We start from the raw sequence: 13,706 nt of genomic DNA, 5'->3' as shown, positions 1-13,706 counted from the left end.
TGCAAAATCCCAGAAAAATTTTTGAAGCACGTTTCCGCTTGAAAGTTATTGTTTTTGTACAAGTGTACGTTTCTTTCGTCACATGGCTTCTATGCGTCTGGCTAACGCGAGCCGGAATTTCGCCAAACTTCAAAAGTATTTAATGGCAATTTGGCTTACACTTAGGTTTATAAGACGCTTAGCGCAAACTTTAACAGTGCTCAGATTAGCCATATCTTCTTTAATTAGATATAAACGATAGGTGCAGTCGTTGGTGCAGTCCTGCAGAAAGCTAGACACTGTGCCGTTCGCTGGAGCTTCTTGGCCCAAGCCCACTGTCGGCGATGAACACTTGTACAATGGCCGCACCGACCGTCGGAGTTGAAGGCTTGCTTTGCCCTCCTCCGTTTCTTGAGAGCGTTCACGTGCAGGATAGGCTTATGGCTTTACCGCCCATTATTACTTGATTCAATTTTCCTCTCAGCACCATTTTTTGCCTTCGCCAGTGCCCAGTAGCAAATCGATTTCTTCTCCCGGTTGACCGCCACGCTTTCCATTCACCTTCTCCTAAGCCTTCATTTATCATTGGCCGCGCATACAGAAGAGGTACTTGATTCTGGTATACTCGCCTCTTGTATTCATCCTCGCTTCTGATCTCTCGGTGTCCTGTGTTTATAACAGCCAACCGCACCTTAAGCCTGGTAAACGTTGGTGCTTACCTTTTCTTAACGTGGCCATCGTTCCGACAGAACCAAGATTGCTGCCTCACGACAACGTTCCGAAGATGAAATACAGCACAGCGGTATAAAGCTTGGCAGAATCAGTTGCATAAGAGCAACAAAACGAAGAGCTATGTCCGTCTTCGCAATACCATTAGCCTTATGAACGAGCTTGGACCCCTGTTTTCGATCACGTTTTGAGGAACTAAGACTGGTCAGGAGAGGAAAAAACTGCGGGCACACATTGTGGGCCTAAAGTGTGCATGGCGAAAGCCTTCCTGATTACGGCATCACCTCGGCTGCCTGTTGCTATGCTGCTACTATACACAACTGTGCGTGCGCCGCGCACCACAGCTGCCACTGGGGCTAGCGGCGCTACTGCCGTCACTGTTGCTATGTGCACATGCGCATGCGCCGCCTGCTGCTGGGAGTGCGAGAAGGATGCGCGCCGGTGAGGGAAAGAGTAAAAGCTGGCACTGCGCCAAGATGAGCCGTACGGACACCGTCACCGCGAGTATGAGCGTTTAAAGGCTTTCGCCTTAAAAGGATCGGCACCTTGTTCTCTGCCACGGCCGGAGTGAATGCAACGACGCGAGCGCCGCTGCATTCAGTCCGGCCGTGTCTAAGCACACGCGTTCTCCTTAGGGCGGACAAGGGTCGCTCTCAGCATGTAGTCCAGGCGGAGCTATAGCAGCGGAGGGGCTCCCTCAAGTCTGAAGCAGACTTGAATGCTTGGCGTCTAACTTTCCTGCGGACGCCAAGATAAGACTATGTGGGCTCTCTGGACCAACTCCGTGTTTCGTCTTATAGTTTGGGAAAAAATTAACAAGACGCGTCATTTTGTACTGCAACGCCTACACCACAACCTCATAATCTCGCTCTTCAAATATGTGTGCGTCATTACTGCAAACTTTATCAGGCTCTGTCTTTATACCACCATTAACGGCGATAACTCTGCAGCCACTGCGAAGAAGATGAATGCCTTCCTAGATTTGTCGCGCAAAAGATTTTGATTGCAGGGCCACTACGCAGTGCCCTATGCATTCCTAAAAATGGCGTCGTTATTGTGGTGCCCAGCGGCAGATGAACATCAAACTGCATCGTGAAAGAGCTTCGACACCTCCGCGTCTAAACAGGTAACGCTGTGGAATCCAGTAAGGAACTTGTAGCATGGCCTACCTGCTGCAGAAATGCTACGCGGTGCCAGTTAAAGTAAAATAGCGTGTAGTTCGGAAAATTGTTGCTTGGCCTGAACAAACCAACGCACTGATTCCCCAGCTGCTATAGTCTCCTAATGGAGCTAGCATCATTATGTATGCAATAAAAATACCCTAGTAGTATGGGCTTAGCATCACAGAATCATGAATGCAACAAGTGGTGTTACAGCAGCTCTTTAAAAAATTAACAATGAATGTGCTGCAGCTGCAAAAACCGAAGCTAACCGATTCCACCCTCCAAAGGTATAAAGGGGTCCAAATTCGCACCTCTTGTAGCACGATCACCTTTTTGGTCTTGGTTAAAAATAGTGCGTCTGTAGCCTCAATAAGACCCGCCTTGTATATTTACAGAGTAGGAAGATATGCTTCGCACAAGCTTTGAGCGAGTTATCAAGACGTTTTCTACAAACCGTCTTTCTTGCACCTAACACTATGAAATAAACAATATACTACTGAAGGAACAGCACTGATAAAACAGGTAATGACGCACAAGCTCTTTTATTTTCTGTTATTCGATAATTTTTATTCTCATACCGAAAACCCGGGACACGAGAGCTGCTTGTCTTTCACGACTGCTGAGCGGCGGCGATAGTCTCGGCCCTGATGTCGTCCCAGAGGTGCATGAAGCATGCTGCATCCGAAGCTGCTTGTATCTTCGCCTCCATGCAGCGAAGCTGCTCCGCCGTGAAAAAATTGCTCCACTCGCCTACCTTGGCGCTTCTGACGGCCTGGTATCCTGATCTGACGTTGACGGCCTCCGTCCTTGGCTTCTGCACCGCTTTCACAGCCAGCATATCCCTCATGCTCTGAGCACTAGAGTGCTCTACAATCTTGCGGACAAGTGACTTATCTTGTTGCAACTGTCGGCCGTAATGTTCCCCCAAGAACGCCGCGAGCTTGACGACGACGGCTCCAGTGTTCCTGATCAGATCCTCGTAAGTCACAAAGAACACGTTGGATTCGTCTTTCAGGGCGTATGCAGCGCTCACGGCCTCTATGTACCCTGTCAGTCCGAAGCTCTGCTGGAGGAAAGCGTCGAAGAACTCTTGAAAGGTGCCGTCCTGAAAGCGGTAGGCACTCAAGTCTCTGGCCCTGTGGAAGTACGAGACGCACACGTCCCAGGGGTTTCGGGCGACGCAGACGTATTTCGCATCAGCGTTCATCATGTCGCGGCTGAGGGGCATTCGCGTAATGAACAGGCGCATAGGCAGCACCTGTGGCACCCACTGGTCGAGGTCGCTGTGGTGGTCGATCGAGCGTATACAGCGGCCAAACTCCTGCACATTGGCTAAGGGCTCGCCTCGCCTGAGGATCAGCGTGATGATGTAGTGAAGCCACTTCGTGCCACACCCGACGTAGGTGCACTGCACCACGTCACCTTCTTGGGCTTTGAAATGGAGGTTCTTCCTGAACACTTGTTCGACGAGGTTGGGACATCTCTGGATGCCGTCGACCAATTTGAAGTAGGGCTTCTTGGCGTCCATGCCAGTTTCTTCTAAGTGGCAGGTGAGGATAAGAAGGGAAGAAGCAAATCGGGTTAAATTAAATAAGTCCAGCGGTTCATTTTTAAAAAGCACTGCTGAAAACTTGGGATGAAGTAATAACTAAAAACGTCAGTTTCGCGATGGTTCTACCAAAAGTACCGCATAAACTATAAATTAAGCAGCCGCAGATGCTATCTTTCTTTGAGACAATTAAAGGACACGCAATAAAAAGCATTAGTGCCAGTTGGTAGCACCGTATTTATTCTAATTCAGCTAGTATTTATGCCATTTAATCATCCAGCTCGACGCCTAGGAAACTACTTCAATGGGATGATAAATCCAGAATAGAGCAACAAAGCATCTGTGAACTTCAACGAGCGGGAGCACAGATGCACAGATATTTTTCCTACAGCCTGACGAGATTGTAATGCCACCATCAAGCGTGTGCTGTGTGAGCCTGACATGGCGTAACAGGAATACTGTCACGCCATAGTAAGGTAGTCGTTTCGAGCGGAACTGCTTGCACTTGCCTCACGTTCATCGGTGCTTGCCCTCACTGTTTTAAGCGCATGACGGTAATCATAAGGGCGTAAAATGTACATGGTACCCTTTGTGTCCAAAGCCAGCGAAGTATTTTTTTTTTCACGTGGCGCGCATCCTGGTGATTTTATTACGCCAGCTCACATTAAATCAAGAGAAAGCACCCTTTACTTGAGAACGTATGAGGCAGTACATAAGAAAAAATATTTAGAAAATAGCCGTGGGGCTAGCGAAACAGTCCAGTGCGAAATAAAATAAAATACGCTATGCAGCTGTTATAAGCAAAATAAAATAAAGAAAAAGAAGCATACCGATATAAAAAAGACACGTAACAAAATACGCATTTGAAGCAATAATCCATAGCATGGCGATTTAAATCGATGGCCAGAAAAGGAAATAAAAGTTAGCAAAGGCCAACAAATCACTAAAAAAGGTGCGGGGGAGGGGGGGGGGGGGCGGTCATGGCCTTTCCTGATTGCCGATAAAGAAAAACTTGCAGCAGAGCTTAAAGTTAGTTTTTTGTCTGCTCTTTTTTATCATTTGTGATCGATGAACTATTCACTATTCACAATTCAACTATTCACAATTTAGCGCTATCACTAGATAGGCAGGATCAAGTTTACATTGTTTGTCTTGATTTCGAGACGGCGTTCGGCACTGTGTCTCATCACAAATTATTGCACAAGTTAAACCTCTACTATAACAAGAAGGCCTACTGTCATGGATCGACGCACATCTTTCGCACAGACGTCAAACTGGGGTTGTTGAGGGTGTCAGTTAATTTCGAAAGATGAGCGTGGTGATATATGATCGATCGCGATGTTGGTGATCGACAGATTGATGGTGTTGACCTTGAAGTATTCTGATGGTTCGGTGGTCTGGCGACACGTTGCGGAACAAACTGGACAACTTCTGCGGGACACTATCTCCTTATTGCACGGGCACTCACAAGCGAGCTGCCCTTCGATCTTTCCGTTCACGCCATAAACTCGCCCTTAAATCCTTCGCCCAGCATTCTGGGGACCGTTTTTGTAACCAATAGGAAATGCGCTTCTCAGAGCCAATCAGGAGAATTTCGTTCAAACTGAAAGAGCCAATAGCACGCCGGTGCTCACGTTGTTGACTCGCGGGCACCGGGGGAATTCCACGAAGAGGTTGCGCATTTCCGTTTAGTTAGAGCACACAGACGTAAAATCGCTAATAACGCCAGTGGAACTGAGGGAAACCGAACACCTAGCTGGAACCGCGCACACTGCCCTGGTCGCGCTCCCCCCTTCTGCTGCCTGCTCCGAGGCGTCCGGCCCATAAATTCACATGCGACCCCCTCGCGAAACCCCAGGGTTTCCGCGCTTCGGCAGCGTCTTGCGGCCCGAGCGCGACCTTTCAAGGACGGGCCCCCTCACTGCCGGATAACCGCTGTTGCTGCCATCTGCCGCGTTTGTCTGAAAACAAGCCCATTTCGGAGGCGCCGGGATGGCGGCTCCTTGAGGAGCTGCGACAAACAGCTAACACACACAAACCAAGGGGGCCAAGCTGCCGGCTTCGGGGTGCGCGCACGATCGGTCCCTGAGCAACAGCTCGGCAACTTAACTGTGTCCTTTCTGATGGCGTCTTTTCTGATGACCATTCGGAGACGACTGTATAATTTACCAAGAATATTCCAGCCCTGAAGTTCATCTCCTTTTAAGCGATTCTGTGTCTGCAATAAAAAATGATGCTCCACGTGGCAAATAAATGCGAATTCTAATAATACCGCAGCAATGACCGTGACACGTAAAAATATTCCTTTAATATTTGTAAACTGCATAGCCAATGGACCTCTCTTAGTTTTCAACGCTTTTAAATACTTAGGAGTTCACATAACCTCCGATCTTTGATGGAACGAGCACATATCGTATACAGAAATATAGAGGCCCTATGACAACAGCCGTATTTGAGAACGCTGGCGCAATTCACGCAAGAAATAGTGCTTTTAGCTTACAAAACATTTTTTTCTGCCAATACTGCCAGGCCGGCCGTATTCGCTAAATAATAAATAAATACCTATCGGCGAAAACGCAGGAACGAGAATGTCCGCTAGAGTATTCTTAATTTTAGAAATGAATGCTATTTCTTCGGCACTGCCTTATTCGTTATCAGTAGTTTGGGGCAGCGGTACAGATCACTGATTTTGCGGTCATGTGCTGCACGACAACAAACTGCTTTTTTTTCGGGAAAAAAATATACGAAAAACATGAAGGATTCATCTCAGGACCTCGTTAACTGTGCTGCGCTGCGTTATACCACTATACTTATAGCCTTATACAACGGGACAAATGCACACGTGTAGACTCATTGGCTTATATCATTATACAACCAGATATGGGGTCATGGTTTTGAGAAACTGTAAATATTGGACAGAAGAGCATGTTTTTGGGCAAATTGGCTTTGCATGATAAAAGTGAAGTGGGCGCAGAACTTTGACAAGGACCGAAAAGAAACACATACGATGACTCACGAGCGCCACTACCAACTGATCAATATGGTCTGACACACGGAATATGAAGAAAAAAAATACGAGCATGCGCAAAGACAGTGGAGGCACAAACCTCATACAACCGCATTTCGATTACGGAAAAAATTAAGATTAGCACATTCAGCGGTACAAATTTGCAGAGAACCATCACTCGCGCAGTGATCAGATAACCTTTTAAAATGAAAGGCCTCCAGCACAAGCCAAGCTTTTACATTAGCGCTCCTGCCTAGTACCTTAGTGTTCTCAAATCTAGCCCGGCACTTGCTCACACAAGTAGAAACATGCTGAACAAGATTTGACGTTCTTTCGTTATTTTCAAAAATGTCCTCATGCTCCCGTAGCCGGTCATTAATGCAACGGCTAGTTTGGCTTACATAAGAAGACCCGCAAGGAAGAGGTAAGCTGCACACAACTCCTGTAGCGCATTTGACATAACAGATGTCACGTCTCTTTTTACAGCCGCGCTCGCAAACGCCAGAAATGCGGCCGCAAAGCTTAGATGGGCAGCTTTCTTGCTTTAACGAGACAGAATTAGCAGCCTCATTATAGAAAAAAAAAACCTGGCGTTGTGGTCTCTCATAAAATTCGCTGATTGGTAGAAACTGTTGTGGAATCATCAGGTTGCGTGACGTGCCACCTGCTAAAGCCACCACCTCTCCCCCATCACCCTTCTTTCCCCCATCTCCTCTCTCCACCTACATTGGCCCAAACAAAAGTCTAATCTCGTGTAAAAAGCGGTCTTGTGGAGAGTGATACGATTTCCGGATTGGTGGAGGCGGCGTTGGGGTCTGTTCTAAAAATCTCTGATTTGTCTACACTGTTATGACGTGATCAGGTCACATGACGTGCTATTTATCAGACACCACCCCCCTCCCAGCCTTCAATAAGTGTTGTGGTCGGTAATAAAACTCGCTGATCTAATGCAATTGCATTCTCCACACGTAATGTACTTTAGCGCCCTAGTCTCTATCCTATTTGTAGCTGCAGAACAAAACTGCTTGGAGTTGTAAATATTCTTCCAAAACGTGTTTCTGTTTCCAAAATGTACTTATCCATATATACCCATAGCTTAAATTTTTAATAGTTTTGGAACAAACATGAACCGAAGCATAGAGACGCCCATTTCTTTGATTTGTGTAGGATCTTATATCATGCCTAGATCTTATATCCTGCTGAAAAATATACTAAGTTATCTGTGCAATCAGTTATGCCATAAAACGAGACTTCTCAGACAGAAGGGACATAGACCGCAAGGCATATCGGCCCCAACTAGGAGCAGTGTCAAATTCCTGACAACTGTACAGAAGAAAACCAATTGTCGGAAAGAAAGTATAAAACACGTCCCTTTCTATGTTATCGATCCCAAGTGGGCTGTAGCATACGGTAACCATAATGAAGCTTTTGCCCCACAGAGTGTGAATCCTTGATTAACTGAAGATAAGTCTTTCCCTTAAAAATGTATGACTTTGACAGTCAGCGGAAGTATTTAAGCTGCTGCAGGATGTCAATAAAATGAAATTTTGATTGTGCTCTATGCATACCATACCGACAAGTACCACTCGAGGAGTAAGATCTCCCTCATACGTCTCTGATTAAAGTGGCCCTCTGCAAGTTGCGACCACCTTATCACCTCAAACTTCGTAATCTCATTGGCTCTCCAGACTTTCTGACAGCCACCTACTACGTTTGCTTTCTCTTGGAACACTCCGTTGCCTTAAGGAAAACTTGGTTGTCTTCGCCTCGAATCACATCCCCTACACATGCCCATTTCTTCCTGATATCGAATACGGCATCATTAAGTCCTGCTTGTTCCCTGACCAAACCTGCTCTCTCTCTCTCTCCCTGTCTTTTGACCATACCACTATGATTTTCCTATCCATAGCGCACTGTGCTGCCCTCAAAAGTTCAAGAGTTTTCGTTAGCCTCCATGTGTCTTTGCAGATGCAAGGCAGAAATTTAAAATCAAATTTACCGCAGCGGCATGTGGAAGAGCCAGCAGCAGGTAAACAGGTATGTGGAGAAGAGCAACGAATGCATTCAAGTGTATGACTCCTCGTTCGACAAAATCTTCAAGGATAGAAAGCAGCTGTTGTTTGAAAATATTGCCGTTTTCTAACAAGTGCATTAACTAAATTAAGGCGCCACTCACCCTTTGCATTCAAATTTTTTCAGTCAAAGCTATACGTATTTTTCCAGGCAGTCAGTTATTCACATTTCCAACGAAAAACATTAGCGGTTATGTTTTAAAGGAATATGGCCGAAAATTCTTGCCAAGGATTACAATAATCGGCAGATGTGACGCCTTAAGAGCAGAGAAAGAGAGAAAAGTTTATTGGTTGTATATATATCCTCGATGAATGGGCCCCCTTTCCAGGGCTCCACTGGAGATTGCCATAGAAAAAAAAAAGAAGGAAATCTGGTGATCTGACCATGTTTGTCAGATGAATATTGTAGAGATTGCGGAACAATGTATATTTTTGTCCAAGATGTTCAAGACGCAATTAACGCAGAAAAAGAAACGATGTTATGACTAACAAAGCGTGCCTGCACTGGAATGTCGCTGAACATGCCAACATGGTCGCCGGTATGAGAGGTGTTCTTTGTGAGTGTGCTATCAAAAGTAAAAAGACACCCCACATGTTATATGAAGAGCTCTAAGTTCGTCTAAAGCAAATAAATAACTTCTAGCACAATCTCCGAAAGGTTCCCAGTGACCACATTTGTGTAATTAATGCTTGATAGGTTAAACAGCAAGGAATTAGTGCAGGTGACAATGCATCGAACGCCCGTAGAAATTCATTTTAGGTGACGTCGTTTCCTACATTTAATATGAAACATTCAAAGAAAATTCAAACGGCAGGTACTATGCATGGGAATAGTTTAGATTTGTATTTTTAATGGGCGACAGCAACGAGACTCGTCTTTCCTGCCTACATAATGCCAATATTAGGAACGCATAATTCCGAAAGTGTCTCATAGTAGTATCTATTATATCTTTAAAGATAAAAGTAGTCCATTTCTTTTCCAATCTGAAGTTTTCACTCATCTCAAAGCTTTCGGATTAATGTCGCGGCTGAGCTCCAAGTACAGACCGCCCAGAACATATAAATGTTTAATCTCGAGGAAAGATAAGTGCGCGATGAATTCACAGTCTTCAAGAGAAATGAGTACCTACAAACTGGATTGCTCCTAAGAGAACGTTAAAAAAAAATAAGAAGTTTCTGGCGCTTCAAAACAAATACCTAGAAAAGCATTAACCTGCCTTTTTTTTTTTGGGACACTCCTGCCGCATGCGTTCAATGAAACTGAGGAGCTGGCACTCTTATAGTTGGGGCTGGTTGGCTGCAAAAGCATGCTTCCTCGCTCGACTGATAACTGACACCACCAGCCACGTGAGGTGACTCTTATCACAGCAGGCCCTAAAGCGGCAACTCCATGGACACATGCTCGCGTATGTGCGGAGCGCCTGCGCGCTGGGCGCCGCGCCGCAACGGGCGTCGAAAAAACGCATCCACCTCTATGCTCCTGGTGCTGACTCGTTCCCCTTCTCGAGCCGACCGAAAGAATTTCAAGCGTGAAGAAAGGGATTTGGGAAGCACTGAAAGACAACTTAAACCGCGAAGAAAAGTGTGGAGAACCTGAAAGAGCTTCAAGTCATGAAAAGAAAGTCCCCCGGAGCCCCGCGGTTCTCCTATTGTTGTAAACTAAACCCCGCTTCCGACACGCGCGGCAAGCGTCTGACATGAACAAATATGTGCGCTCTGCTCGCGCTTTGCGCATGCGCAGACAAGATCCAGCGTATGCCCGTGCGCGTAGGCGCTCCGCCGGTGCGCTTAACGTGTCCGTCGAGTCGGGGCTTAAGACTCCAGACGTAGACTCAGACATGAGAGACATGAGCGTTCTACTTTGACAATCAGGAGGGTCCAGTTGTTGACACATGTTGAAGGAAGGGACGCGGGACTTTAGACAGGGCGTGAGCATCTGGTCTGAGCATTTTTCTGCATCTTGTGCGAAGTCTCGTTCTCTTCCTGTAACTATATTGAAGCTAGCTTAACTATAGCTACTTATGCTTATATGTGCTGCTGCCTTTTGTGGTGATGCCGGCTCTCTCCGCTAGCGGCTAGCCATGGCTTCCATAGAAAGGAAGAACTCGTGTCAGGAGGGTTCCCGTGTCAAGGTTTAGCCGCCAGATCGGCAAGGCAGGCGCCGAGCATGCAGAGACGTCGACGGTCCGGCATGAGGTGCAAATTATTCCTACAGTGCAGCACCATTCTTAACTTCTTTTACCTTTCCGCCCGCAGGTATTCGATCTAATAATGAACCGTTTCCGAGCTTTTTCCGGCCTTGATCAGGGAGAAGACGTAAGGCGCTAATATTACCAGAACATTACCAATTGCGGTGCTTCCCACGGCGAGATGGTGAGTTGAAAGGCAAGCCGTCGGGACAGGACTGGAATCTTTTCAGCTTGCTTCTATCTTTCCTGCTTGCCGAACAGAGGCCGCGCAAACAGGAAAAATATAATTCTTAATCTGGATGGGTTATCGCTGGTGGAAGTTCTGCTTTTATGCTTGAAGTTCAGTCACTCGATCAGAGCGGTATATCAAATGATGTTATTTTGTACTCCCCTCGCCTTCCTGAGTGTGCGTTTTCCGGCCCATTAAGCAGAAGCTATCGAAGAGGGCAGCCGACTACGAGGCATGCGCAGCCATTGCCGACCTGCAATTACGGACGCAGGTGCAGAATGTGAAGGGACAATGACTTCACCCCGCCAATGCGCGGCTTGGTAAGCACAGGAAAACGCATGTATCTCGGTGGACGGTATACATGCGCTTGCATGACTTTAAGCATGCATTACGGTATACATGCAAAAACCAGCAAAACTGCGACCGCGGAATACGCCAAGAAGTGGAGCAGACCAGATGAACGCAGACTTCTGGTGGATGTGTTTTCGGAAGGAAACCTTCACAAAATATAGTAAAAAATATCGCCTAAAATAGACCGAAGACAACTAAACAGTACCAAAATCTTTGCCGTACATGTCAGTCGAGTCCGCACTGACCCATGTTTCACGAGCGTATCAAGAATGACGTGACTTTATGTACCATTCTCGGAAGTCTGATTAGAACATGATAACCGAAATGGCGGTGAAGTTGACGCCGATAATAACGCTAAAACTCACGCTTAAAGTGAAGCTGAACGAAGAGCGTCCAATCGGATATTTTCCTTCGAATTTCATTCGAGCGCTTTATTTATAACGAATTTTATTTACTGGAGCTTTTCCGGCAGTTCGAGTGGGACATAGAGCAACGCCGGCGTAGACTGAGCAGCTTCGCGAATAAACGCAAGAGACTACTACTTAGCACACGAGACTAAAAGGTGGAGAACTACACGGTGCCCATTTATGCCATTTATGGGCATATATGAGGAGAAGGAGGAGGAGGAAACTTTATTAAAAGGAAGGTTAGTTGTGCGAGCTTATGGGTGGGGCCCTCATTCCAGGGCTCCAATGGCTTGCGCTGTCCTGCGGACCTGTTTATGAGGGCCCGTTGATCCTCCATGTTATCACTGCTCAGCAGCGCCTCGCACCGCCCAAAAGACGTGTTTTCCGTCTGTAGAGTGTTTAGTGTGGCCCCGCATCCCCACGAAATGTGAAGGAGTGTAGGGCAGGCTTGGCGCCAGGGACATTTGTCGATGTATAATGTTCAGTTTATGAGATGTAGTCTGTGGAGGTTTGGAATTAAAGTTGTATTTGCTTCAGTGAGATGTTGTTTTGTAAAAGAGAACAAAGAACGAAAAAGAAATGAAGAAGACACAACAAACCAGCCTAATAAACATTTCGAGGGCACTGAAGTCTGCTTCAGTGGAGAAATGAGAGAGCATTGCGTTAGTTGCTGCTGTTTTGTTTTGACTGCATCTCCATTTCGGCAACTTCTGGTTACATGTCAAACCACTTCATTATATCCGGTCGTGTTAGTTATATCTGATTTTTGGTTACGACATACGACACGAAGAACGGCTGAGTCAAAATATTAATACGAAATATGGCTTGTGAGGGAAAGAAAGGACGCAGTGACTCTCAAATCTCGATATCTCTGAGGAATTTGAACTTTCCCTTTTTGTATTAACAGCTTGTCGAGAGATATTCTGGGTCACAGCAGCACTTGTCTGTATGTGCAAAGCAATGTACCGAACACAGATGTGTTTTCCTGTAAACGCATGAGAAGTTAACGATATCACCTTCGCGGCTCTATGACGGGTTTTCCAAGCATTGCATGACAAAATATTTCTTGGCTGTGCATTAGTGTCGGTATGCCGCTATGGTATTCTACACAAAATGCAAACATATCTGAGTGCAGAGGCCTGGCACGTGCTAGAAAGCATAGTTTACTACTTGTTATGCTTTGCAAACCCGTCGTACTAGGCCAGCTGAGAACAGTTAGAAAATTGAGAGAATGTAATGCCTTTCTAACAGGCATCGGCAGCATCGAAGACACATGTATCTTCGATACTATCATTCGGTACACTTTGTGTATCGATATCAGGTATACTTTGTCGAAAATCAAAGTATAGGAGTATCGGTACCCAAAATACATTTCTATTGTATCCAGTACTTTAACGATACTCGATGTTAAAAAAAAAAGAAGTGTGTAGCACACTTTGATACTGCTGCGAGCCAGACTCTTGGCCGGTGGCGGTCGCTCGGCCGGTTGCGCACTGAAAGAAAGGAAGAAATAGCAAGAGACGCCGTCGGTGCCGTTGGCCCGGTGAGTCATCTTCCTTCCTGTATCGGTTGTTTGCCAGACTAATGAAATATGTGTTGCGCTTATGCACATCAGACGACAGAAGGGACCAGGAGACAGGCTCTCCGTAATGGTGTCAACGAAACCCCTTCACAAGTTCAGCTTTCTTTGGCGAAAAGTTTGAGAGCTGAAAAATTCTAAGACACTATTATTAAAATATTGAAGATAATGGTAGATTCTTCTTATATAAAGCAAAACCTTTCTTTTAAAGTGTTTCGAGCAATCGCACATTGAACAGTTAAGACTGCCTTAGAAAACCAATGGGGAACGATTTGACGATAACAAAAATGTGAATAGAAAAAAAATACAAGACTGCCGTCGGGTTATCTGCGGATATTTTGATTGGTATTGTGAAATTTTACATTATATAAAAAAATCTGTTGATAAATGGTTTCCAGCTCACAAATGCTTTTGTCCAGAATTGCTGGGTATGCGGCTATTTCAAGCTTCGG

General features: G+C 45.9%; 1 protein-coding gene across 1 annotated transcript; it reads right to left on the bottom strand.

Moving 5' to 3' along the window:
• Window positions 1-2,481: 2,481 nt before the first annotated feature.
• LOC144129794 (sulfotransferase 1C2-like) lies at window positions 2,482-3,399 on the bottom strand. The gene has a single exon (XM_077663865.1). The coding sequence runs from the start codon at window positions 3,397-3,399 to the stop codon at window positions 2,482-2,484; it is 918 nt and encodes a 305-aa protein (XP_077519991.1).
• Between the last annotated feature and the right edge of the window lie 10,307 nt (window positions 3,400-13,706).

The sequence above is a fragment of the Amblyomma americanum genome, chromosome 4 (assembly GCF_052857255.1).
Source record: "Amblyomma americanum isolate KBUSLIRL-KWMA chromosome 4, ASM5285725v1, whole genome shotgun sequence".
Lineage (NCBI taxonomy): Eukaryota > Metazoa > Arthropoda > Arachnida > Ixodida > Ixodidae > Amblyomma > Amblyomma americanum.
The sequence above is the reverse complement of the archived record's forward strand: the minus strand, read 5'-3'. Positions and strand labels throughout refer to the sequence as shown.